This window comes from Balaenoptera borealis, assembly GCF_965194805.1.
Source record: "Balaenoptera borealis genome assembly, chromosome: 3".
In the NCBI taxonomy this organism is placed as follows: domain Eukaryota; kingdom Metazoa; phylum Chordata; class Mammalia; order Artiodactyla; family Balaenopteridae; genus Balaenoptera; species Balaenoptera borealis.
In genome coordinates, this window is record NC_138866.1 from 116,211,372 (window position 1) to 116,227,642 (window position 16,271).

General features: G+C 51.6%; 1 protein-coding gene across 2 annotated transcripts in view; it reads right to left on the bottom strand.

The window, feature by feature from the left end:
* The window catches only part of ITGA11 (integrin subunit alpha 11), a 128,139-nt gene that overhangs the window by 51,341 nt on the left and 60,527 nt on the right, over positions 1-16,271 (bottom strand). For both annotated transcript variants that reach the window (XM_082383248.1, XM_082383249.1), the window contains exons 3-7: positions 12,122-12,222; positions 7,798-7,889; positions 5,165-5,279; positions 2,417-2,544; positions 1,135-1,283 (exon numbers count right to left, since the gene is read on the bottom strand). In XM_082383248.1, coding sequence (XP_082239374.1) covers positions 1,135-1,283; positions 2,417-2,544; positions 5,165-5,279; positions 7,798-7,889; positions 12,122-12,222 — 585 coding nt within the window. The remainder of the gene's footprint in view (positions 1-1,134; positions 1,284-2,416; positions 2,545-5,164; positions 5,280-7,797; positions 7,890-12,121; positions 12,223-16,271) is intronic.

The following is a 16,271-nucleotide window of genomic DNA, read 5'->3' on the forward strand; positions in this document are numbered from 1 at the left end:
GTTAATATTTTGACCACATGAAATCATGTTACTGCTAAATAGCTTTCACATTGTAGAATTCTGCTAAACACGTCGACTAACCCTATGTGAGGTGGGATTATAAGGTAATGGGACGGTGGTCTCAATGAACATAGCAGAGCTCATATTCGTAGGTGTAAAATTTATACATTTAAAATCTAAATGTTTTGGACATAGTTATCGTAGGAGTTTAGGCCACAGCTGGAAAGATCTGGGGGAACTGACTTTAAAAAGCATTCACTGATTCCAGTGGGGGTGAGTACAGTGTGTTCTGAGCCATGGCAGAGTTACTGGAATAAGCACGTAGCTATCTGTCTGGATGACCAGAGATAGCATTCATTATTATTGTGAGTTCTGGTGTGATGTTTAAGGAAACAGCCTCGTTGCTCTACAATCTCAGATGTTAGATTTAACTATGTTCTTCACATTCTACTGATGACGAACACCCCACAAGAAGATTCTGCCCTCATACAACCCACATACTTTTCATAGGGTCTCTGTGGCAGAACATATTTCCTGAAGTTGACTGGAAATCCCAGCCCCAAAATGCTCTTCTGTAACGTGACCTTGCCATTCCTCCATCAAGAGGGGAAATTAAATTCTCTTCCCCTTGAACCTGGGCTGGCTTCAGTGACTTGCTCAATCAAAAGACTATAGCAGAAGTTATATTCTGGGACTCCTGCAACTAGGTCATAGGCAGTCTCAGAGTTCCTGTGTGGGTCTCCTGGAAAACTCACTCTTGGGATGCTTCCTCTCAAAGCCTGGCTGCCAAACGGTGAGAGACCCAAGCCACATGACTACGTGTGGGTGCTCAGATCACCAGCCTCAGCTGAGCTCTCAGCCAACAGCCAACATCCACTGCCAGCCACATGGGTGTGCCATTCTGGATGTCTAGTCCAGTAGAAACTTCAGATGACAACAGCCCCAGCTGACACCAGCCTTCAACCACATGAGAGAACCCAAGGGAGAACTGATCAGTTGAGCCCAGCCAATGCCCAGAACTTTGAGGGATTAATTATTGTCTCTCCAGATACTAGATTTTGTGGGGCAGCAAAAGATAACTGTAACAGTATCTGAGATTTAGAAAATTAATTTTTTTTTTTTTTTTTTTTTTACCGAGCAAATTCAATGCCAAATGCCGTCCGGGTCTCTGTTCCTCCTCTCTGTTCAATGTGGCTGGCAGCTTCCACCACATCTTTTACAGACCTGTAGTCATTGAGGTGAAATTCATGTACCACGTCTTCTCCGTACTGAACGACTCCAACCTGCAAGTTAGAGGAGAGGGAAACAGGACATCTTGACCCCTGAAGGCTGGCCCTTTGGTGATGAGGTTTTCTGGAGTCATCTCTCTGGGATGGTTCAGGAGTGAGGAGGGCTGGGGACCTTCCCAAGGGAGAGGAACTAAGCAGAAGGGAAGCAGGTTCTGCACAGTTCCAGGAATGAATGGCTGGCTTGGTGAGGCAGGTGGGAGGTGCATATTGAGAGAGGAGACTGTGATTTAAAGAAAGGCCCAGCAGATTAAGTTTCTTACTTAAAAAGACAAAAGTTGAGCATACAATTGAAGTCTAAAATCTTAGGAGCAGTGTGGGTGGAGGGCCATGGCATTGTTCACCAAACTCTGGAACTAAGGTTCTTTCAAATTTGGAAGAGAAGTTTGAAATATTAATAAGACTCAAATATTAATAGCCTCGAAATAAAAACCTTAAAGAATAAGCAGAAACCTACCTATAGTAGGACTAGAATGAAAAAATGTCACTGTTGGATGGGCCCACAGAGTTTATTTGGTACAAGTGCATTTCCAATACAGGACTTTCAGCCACCGTACCTTAAAAGATGATCTCCCAGTGGTGGGGAACTCATTACTTCATGAGGAAGCCCACTCCCCTTTTAACAGCTCTAATTGTTACAAAATAATTTCTTAGATTGACCTGAAATCTGCCACCTTGTCAGTTCTATTCATTGGTCCTCATCTGGCCTGCCAAAACAATACGGAATAAATCTACCCCCTCCTTAGCCAGGCAGCATTTCAAATATGTGCTGGCAGCTATGACCTCTTCCCCCGTCTCTTCTCCAAGATCAAAGTGTCTAATTCTCCCCTGTGCCTCACCCAGCAGGGTGCTAGTGTCTTCTCACTCTCTGGCTGATCAAAGTTTTTGTTAATAGGTGGTGTCTATCCCAGAGGACAGTGTTTGACCCACTCAGTGATGCCTCCCCTACACTGTCCCTTGATGTGCCCAGCAGAGATGGGTGTCCTGGGCTGCAGGGCCCTGCTGCTGGTGCTTTCACCTACACCTTTCTAGTGCATGCACAGATGCTCCCCCCCCACCCCAAGGCAGCATCTGCCATGGGCTTTGGGGGGGCCCTATTTGGAGGAGGAAAGAGTCCCAACCACACTCACCTGGATCTGCCCAGGGCCGATGTAAAACTTCTTCAGGATGTTGATGAGGAAGTGCTGAACCTCCACCCAGGGGTAGATGCTGTTTGAACCATCCAGGACAATGATGATGTCCATGTAGGTCTGGCACCCTGGGAAGTGGAAACATGGTCACAGCTACCCAAGGAGCCAGTGTCTGCAAATCTCTGATTCCCTGGATGATTGTCCAGGGAAGCCCGGCCTGGGAGCTGTCCTCAGGCTGAACATTTATTTGGGCAATGTGAATGAGGAGCCCAGGAATTCCTGGCTCTGCTCCACCGTTCTGCACTGGCTGTCTGAACAAAGCATAAATTAAGCCCAATTGCCTCTGCTCCTCAACAGGGACTGACCACCGTTAGCTGGCCAATGTTTGGGAGGCAGCCAACAGTGCCCAAATCAGTACCTCGTTATTGTTTATTTCACTGTAATGGGTAGGCTGGCATTACCACTTTCAGCCCAAATGAATGGGTTTCACTTCTTAGGAGGGAGGCACGGTGTAAAAGCTAGGAATGTGGAATCTGGCGTCAGACTGTTTGACCCCTGGCTTTGACCTTGGGCAAGTTACTTAACATCCTGGCATCGGTTTTCTCTTCTGTGAAAGAGGCATAATGATAGTAGAGGACCTGCCACGAGGAATTAACAAGGTGATGTTTCTAGGGCTGAGCACAAGTAAATGCTCAAGAATCTTAGCTTATCCTCTTGTTATTTTTTTTTTAACCAAACCACTTTGTTAATGTAACAATGACATTATCAGGTCAAGCTCTCGCTGCTTTGAGCCTGAAGGTTTCTCTATATTCTTGTAATATTAATACCAAATTAAAATGAATAATAGAAAGCAACAAAGAAAACATGACACATTGGTAACCTAACAAATTAAAAAACTTCTCTTTACATCTAAGTAATTTATTTCTGTTTGTGAAACAGCAGGACTTGTCTTGAAATAAGAGATGATACAATCTGATACGATATACACTATACTGTATCACATTGAAATATTGGGCATCTGCTTATTTTTACTGGAGAATTTCACACTGTTTTCAAATCTACTTTACAGCAATACAGCAGGGGCCTTTGTGAGTTAACCATTCCAGTAACTCCTGCATCGGGAAGGTGTAGTATGTTGATGTCAGAGCTCCCCAGGAGGGGAAGGTGGTGGCTTTGAGCCTAGGCGCCTGTCACAGGTTCTGTGTTTGGGAGAGCACTTCAGAAGCGTCTGGATGCTCAGAGTCAGCTCTGCTTTAGGAGAAGCTGTGTGTACACTCTGGTCTCGTCTGCACACGCCGCATACAGCATGTGATGGCCCTACACCTCCAGGCTAACGGTGCCTGATAGCTTTGTCCCTCTCCAGTGTGCTTTCGCCCCACACCTGTGGACCGAGCACCCGCCATGTGCTGGAGCGCCGTGTGGTGCCGGCAGCCACAAGGACACGAGACAGTAACTCCTTGATTAGGAGGGGTTTCTAATCTACTGGTAGGGGCCAGGTTTCTTTTATTTTAAAGCCGATTTTATTAGAACACATTTATTATTACTGATTTCTTTCTTACGATTTCAAATTTTTCATTTTAAGACACACTGGGAAGAGCCTTGCTTTAGGTCTGTGGTTGCTAAACATGGCAGGACGCGCCTTTGAAACATACGCACGTGCGCACGTACACATGCCCTGCGGCTGATCCTAGACCTGCTGAATTAGATCCTCCGTGGTGTTGGCAGGGGTGGCGGGGGGTGCCCTGGGATCTGGATCTGCTGAGCTCCCAGGGTACTGCTGCTGGTCAGCGGGGTGAGGAGGTCTCCGACACAGGAGATTCTGGGAGGCTGAGACGGTCACAACTTGGCCCAGAGGAAAGAGCCTCTCTAGGGGGTGACACACCTCACGTGACTGGCTGCGAGCCTCCTCCCAGCCCCAGCACTGCCTCTGCCTCTCCCGCTGACGTTTTGTAAGAATGGAATCGACTCCTCCTCATCGCTCCTAAGAGGACCATCTTCCAGCCCCTGCTGGACTGACCTTCCTCCTCCCTCCCCCCAGGCACCACCTTCCCATCTCCGACTGGGCCCTGGTGCTTGGAGGGAGGCTGCCTCCAGCCAGAAGTGCTAATCCCCTCACCCTCAATAAAACGGGCAGCAGCTGCTTGGGTGTTGGTGGTTAGCCCACAGGGAAGAGTGAGGCTCGGAGCCAAGCAGTCTGGGCTTGCAGGAAGCAAGGTCTGAGCGTTATTTCCCCAGACTTTCCTGGCAGGTGGGGAGAGAGTGGGAGGTTTTGTGTTCCACGAGGCTCTGGGAAAGCTGGGCAGCGCTTCCTCATGTCCAGGAACACTGATTAGATGGGACTATCACCAGGGGTAGTTCTGTCCTCCTTGGCCCTCCACCTACAGGGCAGCTGCATCCCATAACATCAGAGGGCACCATGCACACTGTAGTCTAAGTGAACGATGTCCCCAGACTTCGGCAGTACGCAGCTTGCCTGCTGTACATGGTGGGCCAGCAATCCCTTCCTCGCTCAGGGTGGGATTGCAGTGAGCCTCTCTGGCTGCCAGGGTGGTCTTCATAACCTTAGCTCATTTGCCCCAGGAGGGTGGGCCAAGATTATGACCCCACAGGTTACCCAGAGAGCCGGAGCAGGGCGGGGCTAGAGTCCAAGTTCTGCTTTGTAGCCATGGGATAGTGGTGACCAGAGCTCGGAGCCTCCCATGGACTGTCGGTCGCTCAGCCCAAGTCTGCAGATTTGAAGCCACTTACTTTGGAGAGCTGGGGCCACGGTCTTGGAGAACCTGAAGTTGGAGTTGACTCGTGAACACATCCCTGTGGTGTAGTAGGAACTCCCACACTCATGAGACCAGAGGGGGCTGCAAGCCTGTGAAGCACAGCATGGACCCCCAATCAGCGGGGGGCCTCAGGGAGGGTCCAGGCCCAATAGCCTTCGGCCCAGTCCCAACCTCCAAGACCCAAGACAGAATTCTCCATCTGAGTGTTGTTATCTTTAGGATTTAGAGGGTCTTCTTTGAGTCTAACTGAAATCTCTCTTGCTGTAACATGTACTAGTTCCCTTGGTTTGAGGTGAAATGGAGAAAAACTAACCTTAGCGTCCTCCTTTGTTGTCTTTTCAAGGGTCCCATTCTCCACCCCATCATCAGGTTGTGACTCTCCTTCCCCCTGCCCACCACACAGGATGCGGGAAAGCATTGTCATCCATGGGAGTGGACCCTTCAAGGGTCTTTCTGAAGAGGTCGCCTGAAGGTCATTTCTGGGCAGACTTCCAGGACAGGGTCCCCAAAACATGCCCATGGCTCTTACTAAGGAAAGGAAAAAGAATGTCTCTGCTCTTTCTCTGCAATTTGCTACCAAAAACATTGATGTCAGCCCCTCATTTAAAGACTGAGTGATGAGTCCCTCTCAGTGTCAGGGTCATTAAAAATGAAAGCCCAGCTTCTGCCTCCATTTTTGTCCTGCTGCTGGATAACTCAGGACTAAATTTTGTGCTCTAATTTCCCTTGGTTTGGAAGAATAATTATTCCACTTCCAATCCCTTTCTTTAATTAGCTTTCTTTTTTTAAACTCAGATTTTAAAGGTTTTGTATTATCTGTGTCCTTTGTTGAAGCTCTTGTAAATTATTTTTTGGAAGTGGGGGAGAATAAATAATGGGAGAGTAGGTAATAGGTAACGGCCGGAGGGCTAGAAGGATGATGGATGGATGGATAGATGGATGATGGATAGATGAATGGATGTGGGAGAGGATGGATGCAAGGATGGATGATTAGATGGGGGGATGGGGGGTGGACTGACATGTAGACAGATGGGTGGATGAATGAATGGATGGATGGATAGATGAATAGAGGGAAGGATATTTGGTTGGAGGATGGGCTGATGAATGAATGGATGAATGGATGAGTGAATGAGTTAGCAAAAGTTGCTATTTATGAACTAGGGTCTTAACCTACCCACAGAGGCCCCAGGGGTTGTATCACACCATCCCTCTTGGACCTTCATCCCACCTTATGAAGTAGGTGAAATCAAGTTAGTAGGCATATGACAAGGAGCCTCAGAGGGAGAAAAGGGTCAGACCAAAGCCCCTGATAAGTATGCATGGACAGGGCCAGGGGTCCTGTTGCCCTTGGTTGGGGATGATGAGGGCTGCGGGCCAACCATACATCGAGGCGCCTCAGGACTTCCCCTGGCAGAGCCACGATGCTTGTGTCAAGTCTCTGAGCATCCCAGTCATCTCACTGCCCTGATGTCTGATGCTTCACACCCAAGGTGTCTCATGTGTCAACAGAAATGAACTGATGGGTGACAACAGAGAGTGACACAAGCCCTCCCATCTTAAAATGAGCGGTGCATTTTACTGGGCTTTCTGGGGTAATTTTTCTCGGAAATCTTCTTGCAGCTACTCTAGGAACCATCAGTCCCAGCCTCAGCCACATTCGTGGTGGTTCACCCGAACGTGATGGCAAGGGGCAGGCGGTGCCAATCCATCACGCCACCCGCACTCTCCCACTGTGTGCAAAGCTTGCATATGCTCGCCTGGGCGGGGGGCAGAGATCTCCCAGCACAGCCTTCTGCTGCCTTTCTGTCCCAGCATCATGTTCACATTACTCATTTGCTTATCGTCTCTCCCCCAGCCAGAATGTAAGCTCCAGGAGGGCAGGAGCTCTGCTGACTGCTGAATCCCCAGTGCCTGGCGTCAGGCTCCGTTCATTGTAAGTGCTCAAAAAACAGTTTAAATGAATGAATGTCTCTACCACCTCAGCCCAAGTACCCCCTCCTCTTTCTTCCTTGCTAAGACTGGTCTCTTCTTTAAAAACAAAACAGAATCCTCCTCTGGGCAGCTTTCCCATCTGATCCTATGCAGTCCAGGTGGCCCATCCCTCTGTATCCTTCCCTCCGTTGTAGTAAATCTGCGTTCACTCATTTACGGCTTCCCCTCAAAGTCTTCTCAGGGTGTGTGGTGTGTCCTGTTTCTTTCATCAGTTCTGGAGCAGAGACTCAGCCTCTGCCTTGGGCTCCCCAAAGGAAATTGGGCTCCCCAAAGGAAAGGATAGACGCCCTACCACTGGACTGTTGAATATCTTTATTTATTCTTATTCCTTTGCAGGCTATCTGCTTTGCACTCCCCCCAGCCCCAAAGGGAAGGTACACAAAAGGGCTCAATCCTTTTTCCTGCCTGAATTGTACCCCCCCGAAGTTTCAGGCACAGCAGGCAGGATGGCACAGGCAGGAAGCCAGAGGAGGGGCTGCTCCCCGAGCGCACGCGGACAGGCAGCCCGGTGGGTGGGCACGCGCAGGCACCCCACGCCCCTCGCGGTCCCAAGCAGAGGGCCTGTGGGGCAGGAAGGGCTAGGGCTCGGAGAGAGGGTGGGTGGGTGGCTCTTACCAGGAAGCTGTTGTCCTTGGGGTTGGTGGCCAGGCTCAGGCCGAGACGCATGTTGTCTTTCCTCTCGGACACGTTGGATAGGGTGACCCTTCCTGGGGTGGGAGGGAGAAACTCAGCGTGCAGCCCCTTCTGCCTGTCCTCCGCCTGGACTCTGCTGCTGCCGCTGGCCACCAGAGGGGCCCGAGGTCCAGTCGGTACCAGGCAGGGTCCTCCCCCATTCTCCCTGCCCCTCTGGATGCCTCACCCACCTGTAGGTCAGGGCAGCCTTTCACAGTTTACTAAGGCCTTGCCCAGATATGGTCTAATTACTTCCTCTCAACTCTCTGTGAGATGAGGACTACGCGTCTCAGAGAGGTCACGCAAACTGCCCAAAGTCACACAGGAGGCAGGCGGCAGAGCCTTCCATCTCCTCGTGCAGAGCTTTCCCCCGCCCCAGCCATCCCCCTGTGCCCCACCCCACACAAAGCAGGGCTCCCCCCGAGGCTGGTTCCTCTATGCAGTGCCTCCTCCGCGTTTTTCTTTAAGACAACCTGCCATCAAACGTAGCAGTCCCGTGCCCAACTCTCTCAGGGTCCGGTTCTCCGCTCAGCTGATAAACTGACACACGATAGCTGATTCTTTCTCACAGGGAGCAAATTGCCAACTTAACAAGAGCCTTCTATAGAGGCACAAGGTCTTGCCCAAGAATGCCATTCTGTGGCTGGTCTCCAGAGGAGTATTCAGGGGCAGGATTATCAGCCAACCGGGTGGAGGGAGAGGGTTGTGGAGATTAAATTTACTAAGCAGATTATATTGGGGAAGGTTTTACTAGATCATTCTGTCAGGCCACTGAAAGGAAAGAAGTGAGTTTGAATTCCCCAGACTAGCGTGTGTGTGTGTGTGTGTGTGTGTGTGTGTGTGCTGTATGCGCGCGCACACGTGTGCAGACACTTGCCGGGGAGAGTTTAGGGGGAAGTGAGTGGGTATTTTGTTAAGCCGGAGTGAGCAGTCCTCATCTGCTGTGAGCGGGGTCTAGATGTGTTCTCTGCTTCAGGGGAGGGGAGTGATCTCTAAGGGCTCAGGAGCATTTAGCTCTGTTGGCGATTGGAAGTGTGAAGAGTTGGCCGACCCTCTGGGGCCCAGGCCAGCAAGACCTGGGGCCGGGCATGGGCAGAGGCCAGAAATTCAGACCCCCGACTGTATTGTGCGCTGGGGCGGGGTGGCTGTGTTTGTTGTTTGTTTGCCCTTGGTTTCCTTCAGTTTGTAGTAAGGTTCCTTTTGAAATCAAGCCCCTCTTGGCTGTTCTACGAGTGCCTGGGATTGTTTTCTGTTTTGTCCGTCAAAACCAACCGGAGAGAAAATAATAGTAATAACCCTGGTGCTTTTATGGTGCCTTATCATTTACAAGGTGCTGCGCCCACCTGTCCTCCCAGGATCCCCTCTTGGTCCTGGGACGCCCAGCGGTCACCATTTTCATTTTACAGAGGAGAAAGTCAAGGCGCACAGAGGGTTAGTGACTTCTATAAGGTCAATCACTGATAAATGATAGCGTGGGGACTTGAACCCAGCAGAGCCAAAGTTACATCCCGACTTTCCCCATCTGACAGCAGGGCCGTGGCTGCAGAGGGATGGAGTGAGAAGTCTGGAGAGGAAGCTCCAAGCCCCAGCTGGGCAACTTCCTCCCCTCAGCAGCTTGGAGAATTCTGCTCCCCATTTATTTAAAGGGTGCGTCCCCCACCTCACCCCGCTCCCTCTCTTCCTCCCTTGTCTCAGTGACTGAGGTCCTCAATGAAACTGTAGGCCAGGAAGCAGATAGCATGGTGGGGAAGACCCTTGCATTGGAGTAAGAAAGATTCAGGTTCAAGTCTGGCTTCTGCTGCTCATGGATTTGGAGCAGTTACTAACCTCCCCTCTGTGACCAGGACAGACTTACACCTTTCTCAGTGGGTCTGTGTGAGGGCTGGGGCATAAGCCCCTCCTCACACAGGGCCTGCCTTCCAGAATCACATCCCCTCCCCCTGAGCCCCTGCCGCTCAGCGAAAACCCTGACTTCATCCAGGTGTTGGGAAAAAAAGCACCAGAGGTAGGTAGACCCTTCAACACTGAGGTGTGAATAACTGACACCCACTTCCCTGGAGAGAAAGGAAAGAACATTCCTGGCTGAGTGGGGCTCAGAGCCTGGAGAGGCCATAGGAAAAACTAGGACTCAGGTTTCCCTGCCTTGCGTTTTCCACTGTGGGGATAAACTGACAGATGGTCCTCCTGCCTCCTCATTGGGAGGGAAGGAAACTCTCCTCAAATGAGGTGCTTCCTGACCAGTACTCTTCCTCGGCCTCCATGCACTTTGCTGCCCACCGCCTCCCAGCTTAAGCCCCAGTTTCAGAGTCTGATGGCATCATGTCTCCCATTGCCAGCAGGGGCTCCTCCTCCTTCAGAGGGAAATTAGGTCCACATTGGAAACCAGAGCGATAGAGGAACCTAAATGATGGGTTCATGTATCTTGGTCCCCACCTGGACCAGGGGCTTTTCTCAGTGGCCCAGGCCCCAAGCTCAGTGCGCACATCTACCACCACCCCCCTTGCTCCCTCTGCCCCAGCCTTCTTTCCATCCTCCAACAGAGCAAGTTCATTCCTACCTCAGGACCTTTGCACTTGCTTCTCCTCTGCCTGGAATGCTGTGGTCCCGCTTGATTCCATCTCACCATCAGACCTTTGCTCAAAAGTTACCTGCTCAGGGAAACCTTCCCTGATCACCTTGCTAAGATAGTACCCGCTCCCTACCTCCTCCCCACCCAGCCTCTCTTAGCATAACACCTGGTTTATCGCACAGCATCTCTCCCCACCTGAGATGTTCCTGCTTTCTACTGTAGTTTGTCTCCTCGCTTACTGTGCCCTCCCAGCAGAGCCCTTGGCTCCTTGTTCCCTGCTGTATCCCCAATAACTAGCATCGTGCTTGGCACATACTAGGTGCTCATGAAAGGCTGGGGGACATATTAGACCTGGGATGGATCCTAGAGTCACACATAAGTGAACAGAGGCTCAGAGAGAGGATGCGAGCTCCCCCTGGACACACAGTGAGGAAACTGTACAGCTGGAAGGAGAATCCAGCTTGGCTTGTTTGGGAGCCTGTGCTCTCAGGGCGGTGACGACCGGGATCCATAAGCCGCCAGCCGGACTCCCGCCCGCCCTGGACCGTTTCCTCACTGAAGCCTGGGCCCCCGGCTGTGCTGGGGTTTGAACTTCCCATCCACGGCCCTGACACAGATGTGGCCAGCGGGAGCGTCCAGCACTATGTGCTGGGACAGCTGGCTGCCCTGAGGATCTGGTTTCACATGCTTTTTCTTTGATGTGGCCTTTTCATCCATCTGCTTATCGCTTAAAGCTCTGCCATCTCCCCACCCCCCAACCCCGCCCCAGGCCCTGCTTCCCCACAGCCTCCCCAGGGGACCCCACTCCATTGCTCTAGGACGGAGGCTCCCCTCCTGGAAGAGTGGGAGGCTGAGGGTCCTGCCCTGGGGAAGGCCAGTCCTGGAATCGCAGCTTCTCAGCCCAAATGGGACTTTTGCTCCCTTTTGAAAGCAAAGTGATGGCCTGGCCACTGTCTGACCTTTAGGACAAAGCAGAAGTGCTTTAGAGGAGTGGTGCGTGTGCCTTAGTGGACGCAGGCTGTGCGCACACACGCGCACGTGTACACGGAGATTTACGAGGACTTGGAAGGCCTTGAGGCTGCTCACAGCCGCTCCCCTGTGCCCTGGAGCGCTTCAGCGAGGAACAGAGTCATCAGAAAGGCAGTGCTGTGCAGTGGTTAGGGGGTGGCTGCAGACGGCCTGGGTTGGGATCCTGGCCTTGTTGCTTATTAGCTGGGTGACCCCGGGCAGGTCCCCTCACCTCCACAGGCTGTTGTTAATGATTAAATCTCATACGGTTGTTGTGGGGATTAAATGAGTCAAAAAATACCTAAAAGTGCTTAAACCAGTGCCTGGCATGTGGTGAACAGTATAGAAGACATACGAATGTTGGCTATTGTTATTATTTCCAAGTCAGAAAAAAAAGATAGGAAATGCTCCTGGCTCCCCTGTGCTGAGGGGCCGTGGATGAGGCAGAAATAGCCATGGCCTGGGACACTGGAGACCTGGGTGTGAATCCTGGTCAGCCCCTGACAAGCTGTGTGACCGTGGGAAAGTCACTTCCTCTCTCTGGCCTCAGCTTCCTCATCTGTAAAATGGGGACAGCAACACCAGCTAGGTCACCTCACAGTGTGACTGTGGGCAGGGACGTGTTTCAGCACCTGACCCACCCTGGACAATGGCTGGCCTCCTTGTGGAGAGACCAGTGGCCCAAGTTACCCAGGTTGAGCTTGGTGCAGTTCCCTTGGGTCACTGGACACTTGTACACGTCTCCTGTCTTCTGGTGGCCGTTGGTTTCCAGTGGAGCGCCGATGACCAACCTGGGAAGGAAAAGAAGACAAGTGAAGATGCTGGGGGAGGTTCTCCTTCCTGGCAAAGGATGGAACCTGTGGGGCAGTGTTGAGGGGACAGTAGGGTAGGGAGGGCGGGAGGGAATCCTGGAGGGGCAGCCCACGAATACCCTCACACTCAAACCTTCGTCTCCCTGGAAGAGGGATGCTGTGGCCTATCCAGGCCCTTGCCAGGATGTGGAGACACAGAGATGAAGACCGCATGGGTCTGGCAACAAATGGGATGGAGGCCATCCCTGTGAGAAGAGGGCAGGGCAGACATCATGGAGGAGGTGTTCTTGAGCTGGGTCTTAACAGATGAATATGAGTTTGCTAGATGGTGGGACTGTGGTAATAGGGGTCATTCAGGCAGAGGAAGGATGATCTTGGAGTCTTGGCCATCTGCCACTACCTGTGGGTGGCCTCATTCCTCACCTTACATGAGTCTTTCAGCTGGTGACCCGGGGGCTGGGGCATGTTGCACAGTGTTCATGGCTGTCCCCTGAGGCACTAAGTCTTTGCTCAGGGTGGGCAAGGCAGCCAGCCGGGCTAAAGAATGGCAAGGGGCAACCACCCAGCTGGGCCTTCTGCCTTGAGCCTATGCCTTTGTGACCTTGTTTGGAAAAAGGGTTTTTGCAATTGTAGTTAAGGATCTCAAGATGAGGTCATCCTGGATTACCTAGGTGGGCCCTAAATTCAATGATGTGTCCTTAAGGAGACACACAAGGGAGAGACCCAGAGAGAAGAGGAAGCCATGTGAAGATGGAGGCAGAGCTAGGAGTGAAGCTGCCGCAAGCCAAAGAATGCCTGGGACCATTGGAAGCTGGAGGAAGCAAGGAAGATTTCTCCTAGATCCTTTAGGGGAAGCACAGCCCTGCCGACGACCTGATTTTGGAGGTCTGGCCTCCAGACCTGTGACAGAATAAACTTCTGTTTTGGGAAGCCATCTATCAATACTTTGTGCTAATTTGTTATGCACCCACTGGAAATTAACGCATGTTGCTTACATGCACACATATTTCTAGAGAAAGAGCGGCCACTCCCTCCTGACCTGGCCAAGCCCCGGCAGTGCCACCTCCCTCGGGGCCAGGGAGAATCCCACCACAACCTGGACAGCCCCCAGGCCCTCTCCTTAGAGTGCCCCAAAGCCCCCTCCATGTCTTATCCCTGGCCCACCAGCGGGCAGCACCATCGGAGGTGATCCAGAGTGGCCCAGCCAGGCAGCTGGAATCCCAGTGCTGACGTGAAGCAAAATCCTGAAATTGGGCACTGTGTCCCTTCAGCATCACCTGCCTCTGGCATATCTGGACCCCTCTAGGCTTTGGGTGTCAGTTCTGCTCTCAGCCACCGTCCGCCTGCTTGGCTCAGGCCCTGGTGCTAACAGCAAGTCAGGAACCACTCTCCCAGGCACAGCTGCACCGTCATGGCAGGAGGTGCCACGGCTCACACAGCCCTGGAGGTCTCCCAGACCCCGAGGGGCACAGGGACATGTGACACATTGGGAGCGTGCAGACCTTTCTGTAGCCCTGCTCTCACGACAACATGCCACCCCCTGGAAACATGACCCAAAGAAGAAGCAATTGCTCGTTTTCTGGCTTAAGATGGTTGAGAGGGACGGACCTGGAGGTTCAGGCAACACGGGACTTAAGTAGCTTCTTGTGGTCAAATATCTCCCTGCCCGGCTCCCACCCACCTCTCTGTGCCGTCAGGAAAGAACTAAGGTCCAGCGTGGGAGTTAACAGAGCTCTGTTTGAAATTAGAGTCTATGTAGTAAGAGCTGAGGTTTCTCCCCTGGGGACCAGATAATGACAGATTCTAAATATATCCGCTTATTAAGCGTGCCTATTTTTGACTGGCAGGAATTAACTGGACTCATAAAATCTATTTGTCTAGACAATGTGATTTTTGGCTACTTAATTCTGCGAGTGATTGTGTGGTCAAGGCTGCTCCATTTTTTCCAGCCCAAAAAAAAAAAAAAAAAGAGAGAGAGAGAAGGAGATGGGAGAGAGGTCAGTAAGGAAAGTTTGGGCTCCAAGGTTGCTTTTCTGGCTGCTCCCATTTTCAAGGTCAACCTGGTGTGTGACCAAGTGTCCCAGAGCGATGTTCCTTCTAGGACACCACTGCCTGATGGTGAGTGCTTTCTGGGAAGCATGCCTTCGAGGAACACCTCGCAGGGTGCCTCCGGGACAATCAGGCACAGCAAGTTCTAGATTAGAAAAAACAAAACCTGGCCATCTTCTAGAAAAGCGATGCCCGTGTGTCTTCTAGAAAACACTCCCGCTGCCTGACAAGGCAGACTCCTCACAACTCTCCCCATTTTACAGAGTGGAACTCTTGAGGCCCCAAAGACAACTTGGTGGAGTCCCAATTACAGGGCAAGATCTTTGGGCTGAGATTCCAGGGCTGGGTGTTTCTTCATCCTGATTCTGTCACCCGCTTGCCGTGTGGCCTGGAGAAGTTCATTGACCTTGGTTTTCTTGGTCATGAAATAGGGTTAACAATTCCACTATTGCCTACTTCCTAGGGTCACCTAGGAGGTCACCTAGGGTCATCTGGGGAGCCACAGATGCCACAAGGCACTGACAAACAGAAAGGGGTATATCTAGGTAAGCTCCTAGATATAGGAGAGTCCACAAAAAGTCCACAAAGACTGGAGTCTTCCTAGAAGTCATCTGTCCTTGAAGTGGCCAACATATGACAATCTGGCAGTAAATACACCAAGTCGTCGTGACCCCAAATTTGCCTCAAGACCAGGCTGTGTCCTTTTCAAAGAACAAGGGCCACCCCCTACGTCCTATCCCCATTCTCCCAAACCTGATTCCTCTGGGGGTCCTTGGCACTTCATGAGGTAGCAGGACAGGGCTTACTGTTCCCATAGTACAGATGTGGAAACTGAGGCCTGGAGAGATGAGCTGACCCAGGCCCCACAGTTTGTGGCAGAGCTGGCACTAGTTCTCCTGGGGCAGCTTTCTCTGTGTTGTCCCAAATATTTTTTTGCCATGAAGGGAGGGCCTGGGTTAGCCCTCTTTGCTGTTCTTGATTCTTGGCATTACGTCTGCCCGTCGGGCTTGAGGTTTTGAGGATATGATTCAGTCTTGCTGTCGGGGGATAATGGCGAAGCACAGGGAAAATGTTTGTGTCACCACTGAGACCAGCCAAATTGCTCCTGGGGTCTGGCACCCCTGTCACTCCTGCGGCCTCAGCCTTATATAGCCATCTGCAGCCTCAGGGCCCGCTGTGCTTCTCAGGGGCTGGACACCCTATACCCTCTGGCATGGGCACCAGATGACAAACCCCAAAGGTCGTGGTGAGCATCGGGCCCTTTCCATGGGCTGTGCGCCGTGACTCACTGGCTGTGGGCTCCCGGCCTTCCTCCTACAGAGGCGGGGAGCAGGGCTGCTGCGGATGGGAGAATTGGTGGCAGGCTTCAGCCACAGCCCTGGAGGACCCTTCTCTAGTGGTTGCTTTCTAAGCAGGGCCTTGCCAAGGGAGGAGGCTCACTGTGGGGACGGCCACCTGAGGACGGCAGGATGTGGCCCCTCTGCATGCTAGGCTCCTGGGATCCCAGCATGACATAGCGTAGGAGAAGGGGCCCCTGCATCCCTACCTCACACCCTCTCCAACAAGGCCCAGTGGGGACCTTAGTCCTGGTTCCATCCTTCAAGGCAATTTAATCTCCAAACCTTTTAAACTGCACACTCCTATAAAGAAAAAAGGTAATGTGTACTCCCAAAATATGTAAATTTGTATGTAAGTTATACCAGTGTACAGCTGGCAATCTGTGTATTGAATATCAGTAATCCTATTTTTTTCAGATAAAAGATAAACCTAAATAGAACTTGAGTCGTTTTATATCTGGGCTCCAGTATACTGTCCTGTGCATCCGCTAGGGTGTGCAGACCCCACCCTTTAAGACCCAGCACACAAAGTCCCACCTGCTCCAGGAAACCCTCACTGATTAGCCCAGGCTTTCCCACATAAACCAGTATGTGATCCCTGCTGACTGCTGTGGCCAGTGCTTTAGCGTCATAATTCCTTGA